Below are 17,847 nucleotides of genomic sequence, written 5' to 3'. Positions count from 1 at the left end.
GTGGTATAAGCAGTTTCAATGAATTCATTTATGATCTCTATATAGATGACTCCCTATGTCTATTGAGGGCAACATTATCATTTCAGTTACCTAAGTTCTTAATGTTAGCATTATCTTGGACTCTCCTTTTTCCCTTACTCCTGATACCCAGTCAGTTGCTAAGTTTTGTGAATTCTGTTTCTACATCTCTTTGACTTCTCCCTTTCACTCATACAACCAGCACCTAGGTCAGGCCCTCATTACCTCTTGCCTAGATGGTTATAAGTCTACTTGATGTGTATCAAGTCTCTCTTTTCTCCAACCCATTCTCCATACAGCTGCCAAAGTAATATTTCTTAAAAATGGGCTTAACTATGTCACTCCTCTACTTAAGAATCCTTACTGATCTCACTGACCAATTTGGATATTTGATGTTCCACTCCTTTATACACTCTATGTCCAAACCACACTGGTCTACTAGCTGTCTCCTGAATGGAACATTCCATCTCCTTTCTTTTTCTCATGCTGTCTGTCCTTCATGTCTGGAATATATTACCTTCTTACCACTGCCTCCTAGGAGTTAGAGCTCCGTTAAAAAGATTCAACTTTGCTGCCATGTACCACATAAAACCTTTTATAACTACACTTCCCTCCTGCCCACAAATAAATATTATTATATTTTCTAGTCTCCCCAGTGGAATTAAATTCCTTGAGGGAAAAGATTGTTTCATTTTTGTCTTAGCTCCAGCATCTAGTACGGTCCGTGCACATAGGAAGAACTTAATAAGTGTCTGTTGAATTGAACTGACTTGATTTGGGAAATGCCAGAGCTTTTACAATGGACTGGAAATGCCTTTGTTTGGCTGAAGTGCATGAAAGAGAGTAATATACTGTAAGAGAAAGGTAGGAAGGTAGCATGGTGTCAGGTTGTGATGGCTCTTTAACTGCAGACAAAATGTGAGTAGGTGACAATTCTTCATTTCAATGAATGGCATCCTACCTATTTTGCCACTTCCCTTGGTATATAGACAGTCTTTGAGCTAACATGAATTAGTAAACATTTGTTAAGTGCTTACTTTGTGCCAGGTGCTATGTTAAGCTTTGGAAACTAAAGGAAAAAGTAAAACCAGTCCCTGACCTCAAAGATCTTACATTCTTATGAATGATATAACGTAAACATAAATTGGTCCACAAAAAATAAATACAGAGGAGATGGAAGACATATGAAAAGATATTGTACATTGAATCTTATTCCCACAGAAGCAATGGTATGACTATGGGTTATGTTTCTGACAATGGGTTGATACCTCACACTTCACACAAATTATCACTAACACCACATGACACCAACTACAAATGATGTCCTATCTGGTATAGAGCTTTCACGAGAACAGAAAAATAAGTAAAGACAATACAGAAGCCAATCATAATACAAAGTTACTTAATATGAATAATATATATGGCCAGCGTCTTATAGTCAATAGAAGGCCAATCTTGAAGAAAGAATTGGGTTCAAGTTCTGCATCTGACACAATAGATATGCTGCATCTGACATGCTAGCTGTGTGACCATTGGCAATTATTCTTTAACTCTAGGGTCCCCCATGCAACTTTGCTTTGGGGGTGGAAGGTTCCATGTTGAGAATTCCCTACATTAATGAAATGACAAGTTCAGATCTAATATGATATATGCTGTGTCATATATAAAGTTTCCTATAACTTCTTATTTTTACTTCAACAAACAGGAAGGCATGAGAATGAAAGACTTTCCAACTTAGAGATTGTTTAGAGAATTTTTGATGGTCATCCTTGATGAAACTTTTTATGAGATTTAAAGCTATGTACCAGTAACCTGAATCCAAGGAAAGTGAGTGGGAGATTCACATGATGCAGTGATAAATGAATATCCATTGAAAAACCATACATTAGCAGTTAAATTGTGATTGAACAACAGAAAATCTACCCACCAACCCCACTTCGTGTACAACCTCAAGGAAAGTTCAGAATGAAGTGTGTAGAATTACAACATACCTGATTCTTGGCTAGAAGAAAACATGATACATTTTAAGGGAGATTGTATCACATGCTTAGAAAACTGTAAATCCCAGTGAGCGGATACACAGTAATTTGAATTTGGAATCAGAGAGTCAATTACATTAGTTACATTTTCTTGGTTATCCATTTCAACTGTTAGTTCCTGAAATGAAAACCAATATTTACCTTTAAAATAGGTTTATTTTCAAACATAATATAGAACATCAATTAATTAATTAAATTTGCTTTGTAACTACTTTATATTAAATGACAATTTCAATACATAAAGTATCATAACAATTTTTCTATAATTCCCTCTTAAGTTTCCATCAGGACTTTTATTCCATTTATTCCCATTTTTCATTTTATATAGTAATGTCATATATACGGCCTCTGCTTTTTTTTTTTAACACTTAATATTATTTCTTATATTTTCCATACCTGCTGATCTTAATTCATTATAGTATCACATTACATCAATGTCACACAACTTATTTAAGCATTCCCTTATTTTTTGGATAATTAGGTTGCTTCTATTTTTTTTTCAAATTACAAATAATGCTTCCCTGAAAATCTTTGAAAGGGAAGCTCTTTAAAAAAATAACTTTCAAGGTATATTTCCAACAATTTTATTGTTGGGATAAAGATTATTAACATTTTTGTAACTTTTACTGGATGCTGCCAGATTGGTTTCCAAAAGACTGTGTAATTCAAGGTTTCAATTCCACCAGCAATGAATGACCATGCCCATTTTCCCCACATGACTCCACTAACTCTGAGTTGTTTTTAATTATTTTTGCAAATTTGATAGGGGTGAGATACCTTAAAGTTATTTTAATTTAAATAACCTTGATTACTAGTGAAGTTGAATGTTTTTCAAGAGACCTAAATATATGACTTTTCTCTTTTGAAAAGTCTACTCAAAAGATGGCAGCTGGAAAGCAGGGACTTGCCTAAGGCTCTCCCCCAGGACCCTCCAAACACTGATAAAAAATGGCTCTGAACAAATTCTAGAACTGCAGAACCCACAAAATAGCAGAGGGAAGCAGGGCTCCAGCTCAGGACAGCCTGGATGGTGGCTGGGTAAGGTCTATTGCACACGGAGCTGGGAGTGGAGTGGAGCAAAGCCCAGTGTGGGTGGTGGCAGGACCAACTAGACTGGGAGCTGGGCAGAATAGGCCTTACTGCTCTGAATCAGTGAGCTGTGGCAGTTACCAGGCTTCTCAACCCACAAACACCAAAGACAACAGAGAAGGTTAGTGGGAAAAGCTGCTGGGACAGAGTGAAAGGAGTTCCCAGTTCGGCCACTGCCCCGGGGCAATGGGGGTGGTGCAGCTACAGAACTACAGCTGCAGTTGCTTCTGGCCCCAGGCCCACCTGGTGGGAGGAATTAAGTGGCAGATCAGAGCAGGCGTGCAGAGCCTGCTTAAGATCTGAGCCAGGTCCAGGTTGGTGGTTCTTGCGGGAGGAGGAGTGCTGGTGTGGCAGAGCTGGCTGTATAGAAATAGCTCTGAAAACAACAGCGCATCCCCTCAAGCTTGGAACAAAGTACAAAGAACAAAGAAGACCAAAATATACAACCAGAAGAAGTCAACAAAGTCAAAGAACCTACATCAAAAGCCTCCAAGAAAAACATGAACTGGTCTCAGGCCATGGAAGAGCTCAAAAAAGAATTGGAAAAGCAAGTTAGAGAAGTAGAGGAAAAATTGGGAAGAGAAATGAGAATGATGTGAGAAAATGATGAAAAACAAGTCAATGACTTGCTAAAGGAGACCCCCAAAAATAGTGAAGAAAACAACACCTTAAAAAATAGACTAACTCAAATGGCAAAAGGCCTCCAAAAAGCCAGTGAGGAGAAGAATGCCTTGAAAGGCAGAATTAGCCAAATGGAAAAGGAGGTCCAAAACACCACTGAAGAAAATACTACCTTAAAAATTAGATGGGAGCAAGTGGAAGCTAGTGACTTTATGAGAAATCAAGATATTATAAAACAGAAGCAAAGGAATGAAAAAAAATGAAGATGAAGTGAAATATCTTATTGGAAAAACCACTGACCTGGAAAATAGATCCAGGAGAGATAATTTAAAAATTATTGGACTACCTGAAAGCCATGATCAAAAAAAGAGCCTAGACATGATCTTTCAAGAAATTATCAAGGAGAACTGCCCTGATATTCTAGACCCAGAGGGTAAAATAGAAATGGAAAGAATCCATTGATCGCCTCCTCAAAAAGATCCCAAAAAGAAAACTCCTAGGAATATTGTCGCCAAATTCCAGAGCTCCCAGATCAAGGAGAAAATACTGGAAGGAGCCAGAAAGAAACAATTTGAGTATTGTGGAAACACAATCAGAATAACACAAGGTCTAGCAGCTTCTACATTAAGGGACTGAAGGGCTTGGGATATGATATTCCAGAGGTCAATGGAGCTAGGATTAAAACCAAGAATCACCTACCCAGCAAAACTGAGTATCATGTTCCAAGGCAAAATATGGATTTTCAATAAAATAGAGGATATTCAAGCTTTCTCAGTGAAAAGACCAGAGTTGAATTAAAAATGACTTTCAAATACAAGAATCAAGAGAAGCATGAAAAGGTAAACAAGAAAGAGAAATCACAAGGGACTTACTAAAGTTGAACTGTTTTGTTTACACTCCTATATGGAAAGATGATGTGTATAATTTATGAGACCTCAGTACTAGGGTAACTGAAGGGAATATGCATATATGTGTGCGTGTGTGTATGTGTATAAGTGTATATATATATATATATATATATATATATATACATACACACACACATATATATAGATAGATAGGTATAGATATAGATATAGACATAGACAGAAGGCACAGGGTGAGTTGAATATGAAAGGATGATATCTAAAAAAAAATCAAATTAAGGGATGAGAGAGGAATATATTGAGAGAGGGAGAAAGGGAGAGATAGAATGGGGTAAATTATCTCACATAAAAGTGGCAAGAAAAAGCAGTTCTGTAGGAAGTGAAGAGGGAGCAGGTGAGGGGGAATGAGTGAATCTTTCTCTCATCAGATTTGACCCGAGGAGGGAATACCATACACACTCAATTGGGTATCTTACCCCGTAGGAAAGAAGGAGGAAGAAGATAAAAAAGGGGGCACGATAGAAGGGAGGGCAGATGGGGGAGGAGGTAATCAACAACAAACACTTTCGAAAAGGGACAGGGTCAAGGGAGAAAATTCAAAAAAGGGGGATAGGTTAGGAAGGAGCAAAATGTAGTTAGTCTTTCACAGCATGAGTATTGTGGAAGGGTTTTACATAATGATATGCATGTGGCCTATGTTGAATTGCTTGTCTTCTTGGGGAGGGTGGGTGAGGAAGAAAAAGGGGAGGGAGAGAATTTGGAACTCAAAGTTTTAAAAACAGTTGTTCAAAAACAAAAAATAAAAGTTTTTGCATGCAACTAGGAAATAAGATACACAGGCAATGGGGCATAGAAATTTATCTTGTCCTACAAGAAAGGAAGGGAAAAGAGAATGGGAGGGGAGTGGGGTGACAGAAGGGAGGGCTGACTGGGGAACAGGGCAACCAGAATATATGCCATCTTGGAGTGGGCGAGAGGGTAGAAATGGGGAGAAAATTCATAATTCAAATTCTTGTGAAAATCAATGCTGAAAACGAAAAATATTAAATAAATTAAAAATAAATAAATAAATGAAAACAAAACAACAACAACAACAAAAAAACAAAAAAGAAGGTACTTAGAGAAAAGGGATATAGGAAGGAAAGGACATGGTCTGAACTGGGTCCAAAAAATGTATATGCCAAGTGTGGTGTGTGGTTAAGAATTCACTAACCTGCTAATCCAAAGGATAAAATCCAATATTCTTCCCACTGCATCATCTTGTTTCTCTATGACTCACCCCAAAGAAGTACATCCTGCTCTGCAAAATAACCTGTTTCTCTCATGGTTAGATTAAGTTCTTTAAATGAACCTAGTCAGGAAAAAGTAATTTCTTCCTTCCCTAGGACCAGAAACTGATATTAGACTTCTTTAAGGGAGCTAGGAGGCACAGTGGATAGAGTGCTGGGCTTAGAATCAAGAAGACTCCTCCTTCTGAGTTAAAATCAAGCCTCAGACACTTATTAGCTTTGTGACCCTGAGCAAGCCACTTAACCCTATTTGCCTCAGTTTCCTCATCTGTAAAATGAGCTGGAGAAAGATATGGTCAACCAGTCCAGGACCTTTGCCAAGAAACCTCCAAAAGAGGTCACGAATATTCAGACACAACTCAAAAATGACTAAACAACAACAAAGATGACTTTATTTGTCCACCCTTCTTTGAATGTCAAGGTTTTTTGTTTTGTTTTTTAGCCTCCCTTCCTTCTGATTTTCTTTTCTATTTCTGATACAGCTAAGCAGTCAACATTTCAGCTTCAGTGTCCTCATCTATAAAATGAGGATAATAAATCCCACGTGGTTGTTGTGAAGACAAAACTAGTTATGCTATTTTGTATAAAGGTATTTTGTAAAATACAAGGTACTATATAAATTGGAGGATTTTTTTAAAGATAGGAGACATAAAAAGGCCAACTTCTAAATTATTTTTACATAAGTCAGAGATGAGCTGTAAAACTGGAAGGATTCTCACACTTCATTTTTAGGTTTGGCAAATATAGTAAGACTATAATTGCTTTTCAAACTGACTTAAAGATTTAATGCAACATGAATTAATTATAGTTTAATACTTTTTTGGGGGTCTAAACTTGTATTTTCAAAAAGGTGGAGAGTTCCGGGTGTAGAAGTTCTTTCAATGAAGCAGACTGAGAACTCCTTTGCAACATAATCTTAGAATTGCCTGGAGTCACCAAGAATCTCAGGAACTTATCATGGGCATGTAACTAGGATATGTAAAAGGAAAATTTGAACCCAGATCTTCCTGAACTATAAGGTTGGCTCTCTATTATGCCATTCTAAGTACCAATAGGTTATTTCATAGAATTGGGATCCATTAGTTAAAAAATGTAAAAATGCATCAGTAATCTAAATATATTTTTAAATGGAAGAAAAAGTAATAAATTAGTCTCACTAATCAATCAAACAAGAAATTACCAGGGACAAAAATGATGAGTTTGATTAAAAGATAAAAGGATTCTGCACAACAAAACACGTCATAAAATTTAAAGAAAATAAATGATGTCCAGATAATGTACCAAAAATAAAAGCACTGATACCTTCTCTAATTCTCATAACCAAAGCCTCTCTAAAACAGGAATTATGCACAAAAGATAAGGCAATTATATCTCTTTCTGTGTTTGAAGACATCAAGAACTCTAACTGAGGAACTAAGAATAGAGAAAGCTCATTTTTAATCCCTCCCCAATGTCCACCACAATCTGTCAAGGCTGAATAAGCCAAATAATGGGCTTGCAACAGTTTACTGCCTAATACAAGAAAACTCAGTTAAAGCCCTTGAGCACCAACCAATGAACCAACAGGAAAGATATTAATGACAGAAGGGAAGAGGGACTCCAGGGCGTATGAGTCCAAATAACACTGAATAAATATTGCAAGAGAAAGAAAACTGAATGACTCCTGATGAGACAGAGGTCATTGGATTCCCAAGACAGCAGGGAATCACAACAGAATGTTCCTAAATGGTTTAAGAGAGAAATAAGAACTGTGGGTGCAGAATTTGTGACCCGAAAATCAGAAGAATCAGCAGGCAAGTCTCACCAAAGAAATAAAAAAGTAAATAACCGATTGGGAAAGCAAATTAACTAAAGTGAAAGAAAGTGGAAGAATAGGAACCAAAAACAGTAACATTACAAGAAACTATGCTCTCTACGCAAACAAAACATCTTGATTTGAAGATGAGATGTGTTTTAAGGTTTACTGGCCTTCCAGAAAAACATGACAAGTCAAAAAACCCAAACACTAGAATGCAAGAAATAATACTCTGAAAACTGCCCAGAACTTCTGAACACAGAAAACAAAGTGTTTATCAAGAGAATCCAAAGATTGACTCTAGGAAAAAAAAATGCCTATGCTGCAAATTCCAAAACACCTATGTTGCTGTTATATTGAACAATTCCAAAGACAAAGAAAAAATTCTACAACCAAGAGAAAGACCTTAAAATACAAAGGAAAAGATATTTGGATGATACAAGACTATTCTGTACCAACTAGAAGTGGGGCAGGGAATGGAATTACATGCTCTGAAGGTCAAAGGAATTCAAGATACAATGAAAGATGACAGACCCTGAGCTTAATCATCAACGAAAAAGGTAGTTATTTCATTTAAAAAAAAGCGTTTGAAGGATTTCTACAAAGAAAATCTGACCAGATCAGATTATTTGGTTGGTAAACATCCCCAGACAACAGAATATGAGACAGGTTTAAAAAAAATAGTGCAGCCAAATTTGGCAAAAGTCATGAAAGAAATTACCCCTCCCCTCAAAAAAGAGAAGAAATTCTAGAAGATGAAAGACTTATAGCTCATCACCAGTAACACCATAATGAGAGACTATTAAAAGATTCCTTTCTGATAGTACACAGAGGGACAAGCACTTTATTCTGGAAAAACCCATTTTATTTTCTCAGATGTATTTATCCTTTTAGGTTTATCACTGAACTTCAAAGTTTCTACTTAGGACTGGTCTTTTCATCAAGAAGCCTTGAAAATCTTCTATTCCAATAAAGGTCCATATCCCTTTGCCCTTTATGATTACACTCAAATTTCCAGGGTAAATTATTCTTTGGTGTAAGTCTTTATCTTTTGCTTTTTGGAATATTGTATTTCAAGATCTCTTTTCCTTTAAGAAGTAGTTGCTAATTCTTATGTGAGTTGCATTATGGTTCCTTGGTATTTGGATTTTTTTTCCTGGCTGCTTGCAGCATTTTTTTTCTTTGACCTAGAAATTCTAGATTTTGGCTATAACATTCCTGAAAGTTTTCACTTGGAGATTTCTTTCAGGAAGTTATCAGCAGATTCTATTTTCATTTTGTCTTGTGGTTTGAATAACTCTGGGCAATTTTCATTTATGATTTCATTTTTTCAGTTCTTTAGAAATAAATTTCCTTTTAAATTTATTTTTAGTTTACAACACTCAGTTTCACAAGCTTTTGAGTTCCAAACTTTTTCCCCTTCCCTCTCCTCCCCCCCCCCCCACCCCAAGACAGCATACAATCCAACATAGGTTCTACATATACCTTCACATTAAACATATTTTCACATTAGTCATGTTGTAAAGAAGAATTATAACCATTGGAATGAACCATGAGAAAGAAGAAACAAAACAAAAAAAAAAAGAAGAGAGAGAGGAAATAGTTTGCTTTAATCTGCATTCAGATTCTGTAATTCTTTCTCTAGACGTGGAGAGCAACACCATGAGTCTTTTGGATTTCTCTTAGAACCTTGCATTGCTGAGAGGAGCCAAGTCTATCAAAGTTATTGATCTCGCAATGTGTCTGTAATTGTGTACAATATTCTGGTTCTGCTCCCCTCACTCAGCATCAGTTTATATAAGTCTTTCCAGGTTATTATGAAGTCTGTTTCCTCCTCACTTCTTATACCACAATAGTATTCCATTACATTCATATACCACAACTTATTCAGCCATTCCCCAATTGATGGGCATCCCCTTGATTTCCAATTCTTTGCCACCACAAAAAGAGCTGCTATAAATATTTTTGTACATGTGTCCTTTTCTCATTTGTATTTCATTTATGATTTCCTGAAATCATATCTTAGGGGAAGTTGACATATTCAAGAGAAATTATGAAGAGAGAAAAATATAAGATCTGGCAATTGTATGTAGGATAAGTGAGACTATGGAGTTGAAAATGACAGTTTGTGAAGCTGGGTGACTAGAAGGATGGAGATGCCTTGACTGGAAGAGGGAAGTTTCAAATAGTGATGTCAAATGCAAATGTCAAATACAGATGAACATTGAGAAGAGGCTTATCCCTTCCAAATTAAGGCCACTTCGAGTGACACGGTCAACTTGCACTTTAGGAAAATCACTTTGGTGGTTGAATGGAAGATGGGTTTTAAATGTGAAGAGACTTGAGGCAGGCTAACCCACGAGCAGGCTGTTTCAATAGTTTTTAGTTTAAGCTGTACACTTCGAAGTAATATAATTCTTATACAAGTTAAACATAATACATTATAAGATTTTTACTGTTGTAATAATAATATTAGAATCAACTCACCTTGTATAACTTGTTACTTGATTGCACTTTAATGACTACTGATGAAAAAAGTTCCTTTTCCTTATTCTTTATCTGAGATAAGGATGCTGGATGATGCACAGTGACATTGATTGTATCCTTAAAAACACAAATGCTCACTTCTGGTGGGTCTAAAACTGCTATTGAGAGAAAACACACACGAAATAGTTAACAATTAAGGAATCTTCTAAAAACCAACAATAAAATACTTGCTTTACAAAGAAATTTTCTTCAAAGAATCTCAGTGCTTTGCAGCTATTTGTTTTTCAATCTTCCTGAGACTCCCACTGAGACAAGAATTGTTCTCATTTTACTGGTAGGAAAGGTGAAGGATATAAAGACTTCCTAAAATAAAGTGAGAGCCCTAAGGACAGAATGCAATTAAATGTTCTAACTTCTAGTCTACTATACTAACTATAACCAGGTCATATTTTTCTACCAATGTTTTGTATGCAGTTCATTATTTTTCACTACAATGAATCTCAAGGTCTTCCAAATTATTTACTCATATGGAATTTTATTATCATGAAAACTTAACATTTTCAGAAGAGAAGTTGACTACCTCCTCTCTTACTGAAATAGCTAGAAGCACTATAGTAGACAGGGTGGGGTGGGGCAGCAATCCCTTTTGCCCACAGTGCCTCCAGGACTAAGCTAGGCACATCTGGTGTTACTAGTATGTCTAAAGCATAGGAGTAGTGAAAATATGGGGTATGTAAATGGAAGTACATGACCGGGAGTGGTAGTGACATTAGAGCTGCTTCAGGTATCATTTAATGGCAGTTACTACAAGCTCCCTGTCTTTTTGGGAAAGTGGTATTATTCATAAACTGATACAATCCTTTTCCTTCTTCAAATTCTTAACTATGCTTACACACAATCTTATATGAATGTGTATGTAAGAGTGTTGTTTTCTTGTGAACTGGGAAATGAAAACAATTAGAAGTGCTGAAGAAAGAAAATGCCAGATGAAAGATCTATGAACAGTTTAGGTATTGCTCAAGTCAATTCTATTTTATTTCACCCATAGTCTTGTAGAAAAGCAAACAAAATAAATCAAAAACAAACCAAATCAAAAGCAAATAAAAATAAATAAGCAAAAATGAAAAAGCAAATAAAAATCAACTTACTATCTGTTATGGGAAAGAAACTGTCTACACACTCAACTAATTTTTCCTTTCTGTTGAAGCCTGTTACATTGGTAAAGTAGGTTTCATTGGTTTCATAAATATCTGTCATGTTACACGATGATTTTGTGATATTTGTGCAAGTTTCAACAGCCTTCCATTCTTCGACAGCACTGTGTTCAAGGGAAAAGAGATAGGAAACAATCAGTCTAAAGCTTCTGTAAAGTGAATCACAAACTAACCCAATACCTTAAGTTTTAAGCATAAAAGGAAGGAGATTCCTCTTCCCCACTAGGCATAGAGGGAAAAAAGCTATTATATTTGCAATTAAGAGCTCACTAGTAACTTTGGGGATAGTAGTTTTGGCAGGATGATAACTAGTGAGATGGTACGAACTAGTGAATGTTTTGGAAGATGAGGAGATAAGTGTATTTGATTGCAGCAGACGTAGAGTCAGTATATAGGGAAAAGTTAGAGAGGGTAAACTTCTAAAGAAGACCAAAGGCAACTAGAGTCAAGGGTATATGTAGAGGGTTGGTCTCAGTGAGGAGAAAGTTTATCTCCTCATCAGAGATGGAGCAGAGAAGGAAATAACGCAGGATAATATCAAGGCACTATTAAATAAGGGTAATAGAGGGATGACGTGCTGTTGGAGCCATGAGAGGAAAAAAGATTTGAAATGGCCTATATGGCGGGTGAAGTCAATAATAGTCAATTAACATTTATTAAGCACCTACTATTTGCTTGGCATTATGCTAAGCACTAGGGATACAAAAAGAGGCAAGGCAGTCCCTGCCCTCAAGGAGCACAGAATCTAGTAGAAGGGACAAGAAGCAAACAAATATGTATAAAGTAGCTATATACAGGATAAATAGGAAATAAATAAAAGAGGGAAGGCATTAGAATTATGAGGGGTTGAGAAAGACTCCCTGTAGAAGATGGGATGTTAGTTGGGACTTAAAGGAAGCCAGTAGGTAGGGACAAGAGGGAGAACATTCCAGGGATAGAGGATACCAAAGAAAATACCCAGAACTGAGAGATGGTGTGTCTTGTTCATGGAAGGCAGGAGGCCAGTGTTACTGATTACAGAGTATATTGTGGAGCGTAAGGTATAAGAACACTGGAAAGGTAACTCTGAATGTCAAACAGAAGATTTTGTATTTGATTTTGGAAGCAATAGAGAGCTACTAGAGTTTATTACGTAGGGGAGTGGCATGGTTGAACTTAAGCTTTAGGAAAATCACTTTGGTGGTTGAATGGAGGAAGGATTGGAATGTGGAGAAACTTGAGCCAAGTAGACTAACCAGCAGGCTGCTTCCATAGTCCACGTGTGAGGTGATGTGGGCCTGGAAGTGTCAGAAGACAGAGGGGGATGTATTTGAGAGTTGTAAAAGTGAAATCAGTGGGGCTTAGCAACAGATTGGATACTGGAAGGTGAGAGATAGTGAAGAATTGAGGATGGCATCCTGAGTAACACCCAGTTGAGATTCTATAAAATAAATTTTAGTGGATCCAATCAACACAGTTTCAGGGATTTCTCCTGTTCTGTTCACAAAGATGTGAGTAGGAACAGAGGAGATAGATAGTAGGAGTAATGCAAGTTTCAGGTTTGGCAAGTGATGAGTAGTTATAGGAGAGGATATAAGTAATTCAAGGTGAGAGAATAGCAGAGTTGAACTGGTTCAATAAAAAGCTAAGATAGGGAAGCAGGAATAATATAGTCAGAGTAAAGGTGATGGCCTAGGAAAGTATGAGTGGTGGGGGGAGCTATTGGAAGACCTGGTGAGGATGAACAAGAGGTTTAGGAGTAAAGCAAAACCAATGGTGTGACCATCCTTGTAAGTGGAGTGTAAAAGTAACTCATGGCACTGAGGAACTGAGAGGTTAGGATATTTAAGAGAACTTAATTATGTATGTTGAAACTGCCTAGTATGACTTAATGTGATTTTAGACTGAACTAAGACAAGCATAATGTCCCAAGACTTGGGAGTTGACTGTTGCATTGTACTCAGATCTCATTTGGAGTACTGTATTCACTTCTGAGTACCATATCTGAAAAGTTTGGATACTAGCTAGAGGAGGACAATCAGAACAGCGAAGGTCCTTGAGTTCATGCAAGAACTCATTGAAATAACTAGAAATATTTAGGTTAGAAAAGGAAAGGCTTATGAGTGATACAATAACGGTTTGCAAATATTTGTAATATTATATAATGTAGCAGAGCCATTGGGCTTAGTTAACTTGGCCCCAGAAAGCAATACAAGGAATAAGGGGTGGAAGCTACAGGATACCAATGTAGATAAAACTTCCTATCAATTAGAGCTATTTAAAACTGGAATGGGCTACTTTAGAAGGTTTTCTCTCCCTAGAGGTCTTCAGTGAAAGCACAGTTTCCCAAAGTGAGGAATATCACCCCTTGGGGGGCACTGGAACAATGGAGGGTGGTGTTGAATAAAAATAAGGGGGCAGTGGAAGCATAAAGAAAGAAGAAAATTTCGAAAAACTATTCGTACATGTTTCATCTGTTGTGTAACAGAGGTAAGGCCATAGTGATTGCATTTACAATGACATTAAATTTAAGATGTGCCATTTAAAAAAAAATTATATTTTTAAAGTAACACACATTTAAAAAACCATTAAAGGGTTAAAAAAAGTAGATTGGTGGGGAGAGGGCTGAGCAAATTTATTTTTTTAAAGAGTGCGGCAGGCCAAATAAGTTTGGGAACCCCTGAATGAAGGGATGTATATGTTGGAGATTCTTGTTCAGGTATGGGTTAAACTAGATATCCTTTGAAGTTCCTACCAACCCTGAGATTCTATAATTTTGTGTCACAATAGACTCTGGGATGATCAGTTCAGTCCCAGTCTTGTGACACCCAGGAAATAATTTCCACCCCCCCAAGAACAGTAGATTAGTTTCACATGCTAAATTAAGGAAACAGAGCAAAATGACTAAAATTGAAAATTGTTATTTTGACTTATTAAAGAATTTGGGCCAGCACCTTTGGGTATGAAAATATGTTTGGTTAATCTATGGCTTTGGCTTGTTACCTAAGTGCACTTGGCAAATCTGAGGGTTTGGTTACTTCAAATGCACTGATCCAATCAAGGGTTTTGACTTGTTTTGTAAAAATGTTTTTTTCCTTTGGCTCACCCCATTTCTACAATGGCTTAAAAGGAAGAAAAAAGCCAACAAATTTACTTTAATTTTTAGGTCTATCACAACTGGATTTCCCCCAATAGTATTCTCCCCCCAAAAGAAAAAGAGAACCATTTAGCAAAGTACAAATTGTAAAACAGACCTCAAAACTGTGTAAGACACAGTATAGTGAGTTGGTATAGCGCCACTGCTGTTTGATTCCCAAGATAAAATGTGCTGAAAATTATGAGATGTCATCGTTAAAATGCAAGACTGTAATGGTATGTCTAAGGAAAGAAAAAAATTAATCACAACACTTTGCAGTATTGGAACAATGGGAAAAAAAGTCTTATGTTTAATTGTTTCTTAATCTATTCACTAGTAATTTAAGGTTAATTAGCATGCAAAGACTTGAGAAAAATGATTATTAACAACCAATGATTTGGGGAGATCCAGAGTTTCCTCTTTTTCTATAGTTCCCATTTTAAAGTTTGGTCTCCTGAAGGACATTATTGATAATGAAATCTAATTAACCTTCCTCAATCTTGGTCAGTTTCCACCTAACCTTACAAGTAATTTAATCTAAGGTGGGGAAGCCCATTGTGCTTGGCTTAAGGTTTGGGTGCAGACAAATTCTTTGATTAGATTACCCTAGGCTGGGGGTAATTTAGAAGTAAATGACATAATCAAAGTTCATTAGAATAGGTCTCACCCAGCATTGTGACATTCATTCTCTCTCATTACTTGTTAACCAATCAGAATTGATTACCAACCTCTGGAACTCCTGCTTTTTCCAAGGGCATATAAGTACGGAGCCCGTCACCAAAACTGTCTTTGGCATTAGAGAATTCCCTTGATCTCTTTTATTAAAACCTTAGCATTACCAATAAAATGGTTAATTATCCAGAAATTATGTCTCTTGAACTTTCTAAATGCCATAGACCAATTTAAGTCATGACCTATCAAACACTAGTTCAGGTAAAGAGTTTTTCCATAAGGTTCTGGGGATCTTGGAAATATGAAGAAGAGCTGTATTTCATGTCTAATTTCAAATTACTCTTCACTGAAGCAAGATGATTCTTCTACTTTATCCTTACAATATTGCTGTTAATGTGTAAATTGTTCTCCTGGTTCTGCTCACTTCACTTTGTTTCAGTTCATATATGTATTCATAGATTTTTCTGGAATCATCCTCTTCATCATTTCTTACCATAATAGTATTCCATCATCTTCATATACCAGAACTTGTTCAGCAGTTCCCCAATTGATGGTCATCCCCTCAGTTTCAAGTTCTTTACAATCACAAAAAGGAAGCACTATATATATTTTTGTGGGCAGCTAGGTGGCACAGTGCCAGGGATCAGGAAGACCTGAGCTCAAATATAGCCTCAGATATTTATCGGCTATGTTACCCAGGGCACATCAGTGCCAGGGATCAGGAAGACCTGAGTTCAAATATAGCCTCAGATATTTATCGGCTACGTTACCCAGGGCACATCACTTAACACTGTTTACCTCAGTTTCTTCATCTGTAAAATGAGCTGGAGAAGGAAATGGTAAACCACTCCAAATATCTTTGTCAAGAAAACCTCAAAAATGGGTCATGAAAAGTCAGACATTACTGAAAATGCCTAAACAACAACAAATAAATATTTTTGTCCATATAGGTCCTTTTCTTCTTTATTTGATTTCTTTGGAGTACAAACCTAATAGTATATTGCTGGGTCAATGGGTATGCCTGGTTTTGTAGTTTTTTTTGGGCATAGTTCCAAAGTGCTTTCCAGAGTGGACTAGTTCAAAGCTCTATCAACAGGTGTCAACTACTTTCTCACATCCCCTCGCATTTGTCATTTTTCTTTTCTGTCGTCTTAGCATTTTAATTTGCATGTTTCTACTTACTAGTGGTGTAGAGTACTTTTTTTTCTTATGGCTATTGATAACTTGGACTGAATATGGTTCTTTGACCATTGGATCAGTTTAGGAATAGCCCTTATTCTCAATAATTTGACTCAGTTCCCCATATATCTTGGATATGAGATGTTTAACAGAGAAACTTGAAAAGATTTTTTTCCCCACTATTTCCTGCTTTTTCTAATTTAAACTAAATCAATGCCCTAGCTAACATATTATTTTAAATTTTGCATCAGTATTCATGAGGGAAATTCGGCTATAGTTCCTTTTCTCCACTTTGGCTCTCCCTGGTTTAGGGATCAAGTTCATATTTATGTGATATTTGGTAGGGCTCCTTCTTTACCTATTTTTTCAAATAGTTTATGTAGTATTGGAATCGTTCTTTGAATGTTTTGTAGAATTTGCTTGTAAATGCATCTGATCCTGATTTTTTTCCTCTCAAGGAGCTTATGGCCTGTCCAATTTCTTTTTTCTAAGAGAGACTAATTTAAGTATTTTATTTTCTGATCTGTTAAGCAGGGCAATTTATATTTTTGTAAATATTCATCCATTTCATTTAGATTGTCAAACACACACACACATATGTATATATAGTTGGAAAAATAGCTCCTAATAAATGTTTTTATTTCATGAGCTTCATTGGTTGTGAATTCACTCTTTTTATTTTTGATACTGGTGATTTGAATTTCTTCTTACTCAAATTAAATAATGGTTTATTGATTTTATTTTTTAAAAGTTCCTAACTTTATTAATTAAATAGTTTTTTACTTTAATTCTTAGGTACTCAAATCTTAAGGGCTACAAGCTTGTCCTGTCTCTTTAGGGAGATAAGGGAAAATGAGTGGTAGATGAGTCAACCTGGCTAGGAAATGTTTTGTTGGTCACTGGGTCTCTCTGATATTGAGTGCTAGCTATGGGGCAGGGGGCCTTCCAGAGAGTGTTACTCAACTCTGGGTTTTCTCCATTGCTCTGGATTCTGGAGACACTCTTGCCAGTGTGTGTGCTGTCTAGCCCACCCTTTTCCTTTCTTATAGACTAATCACAGTCTTAGTTTAGTTTGCATCACTTGACCTTATGTAATCACCAAACAGTATAAAAAGCTGCTCTGATTGTAAGATGTGTCTTTGGTAACCCAGAGACCATTGACTTTTATTATTGGTAACTGGTAGCCTTGTTAATAAATAAATTTTGCTTAGATACAAAGGTGTTTTCACCTTTGTATGTATTTTTATTCCCAACGCTGCACAATATATATAGATATGTCTCATTCTGCCTCTGAGTCTTTCATGTTTCTATCAGAAGACAGATAGCATATTTTATTAGCTCTCTAGAATTGTGGTCAAATAATTATGCTAATCAGAGTTCTGGAGCCTTTCAAAATTATGTATCTGTACAACACTGTTATCAGTGTATAAATTGTTTCTACTCAATTTACTTTTTTTTGGGAG

At 36.4% G+C, this 17,847-nt stretch overlaps 1 protein-coding gene across 2 annotated transcripts in view; it reads right to left on the bottom strand.

Moving 5' to 3' along the window:
- IFNAR2 (interferon alpha and beta receptor subunit 2) overlaps positions 1-17,847 on the bottom strand; it is a 50,968-nt gene that overhangs the window by 17,576 nt on the left and 15,545 nt on the right. The window contains exons 4-7 of one of the 2 annotated variants that reach the window (XM_036744748.1): positions 14,652-14,775; positions 11,353-11,522; positions 10,205-10,362; positions 2,010-2,175 (exon numbers count right to left, since the gene is read on the bottom strand). In XM_036744748.1, coding sequence (XP_036600643.1) covers positions 2,010-2,175; positions 10,205-10,362; positions 11,353-11,522; positions 14,652-14,775 — 618 coding nt within the window. The remainder of the gene's footprint in view (positions 1-2,009; positions 2,176-10,204; positions 10,363-11,352; positions 11,523-14,651; positions 14,776-17,847) is intronic. The other variant, XM_036744749.1, reaches the window with a different exon arrangement.

Source organism: Trichosurus vulpecula, chromosome 2, assembly GCF_011100635.1.
Source record: "Trichosurus vulpecula isolate mTriVul1 chromosome 2, mTriVul1.pri, whole genome shotgun sequence".
Taxonomy (NCBI): domain Eukaryota; kingdom Metazoa; phylum Chordata; class Mammalia; order Diprotodontia; family Phalangeridae; genus Trichosurus; species Trichosurus vulpecula.
The sequence above is the reverse complement of the archived record's forward strand: the minus strand, read 5'-3'. Positions and strand labels throughout refer to the sequence as shown.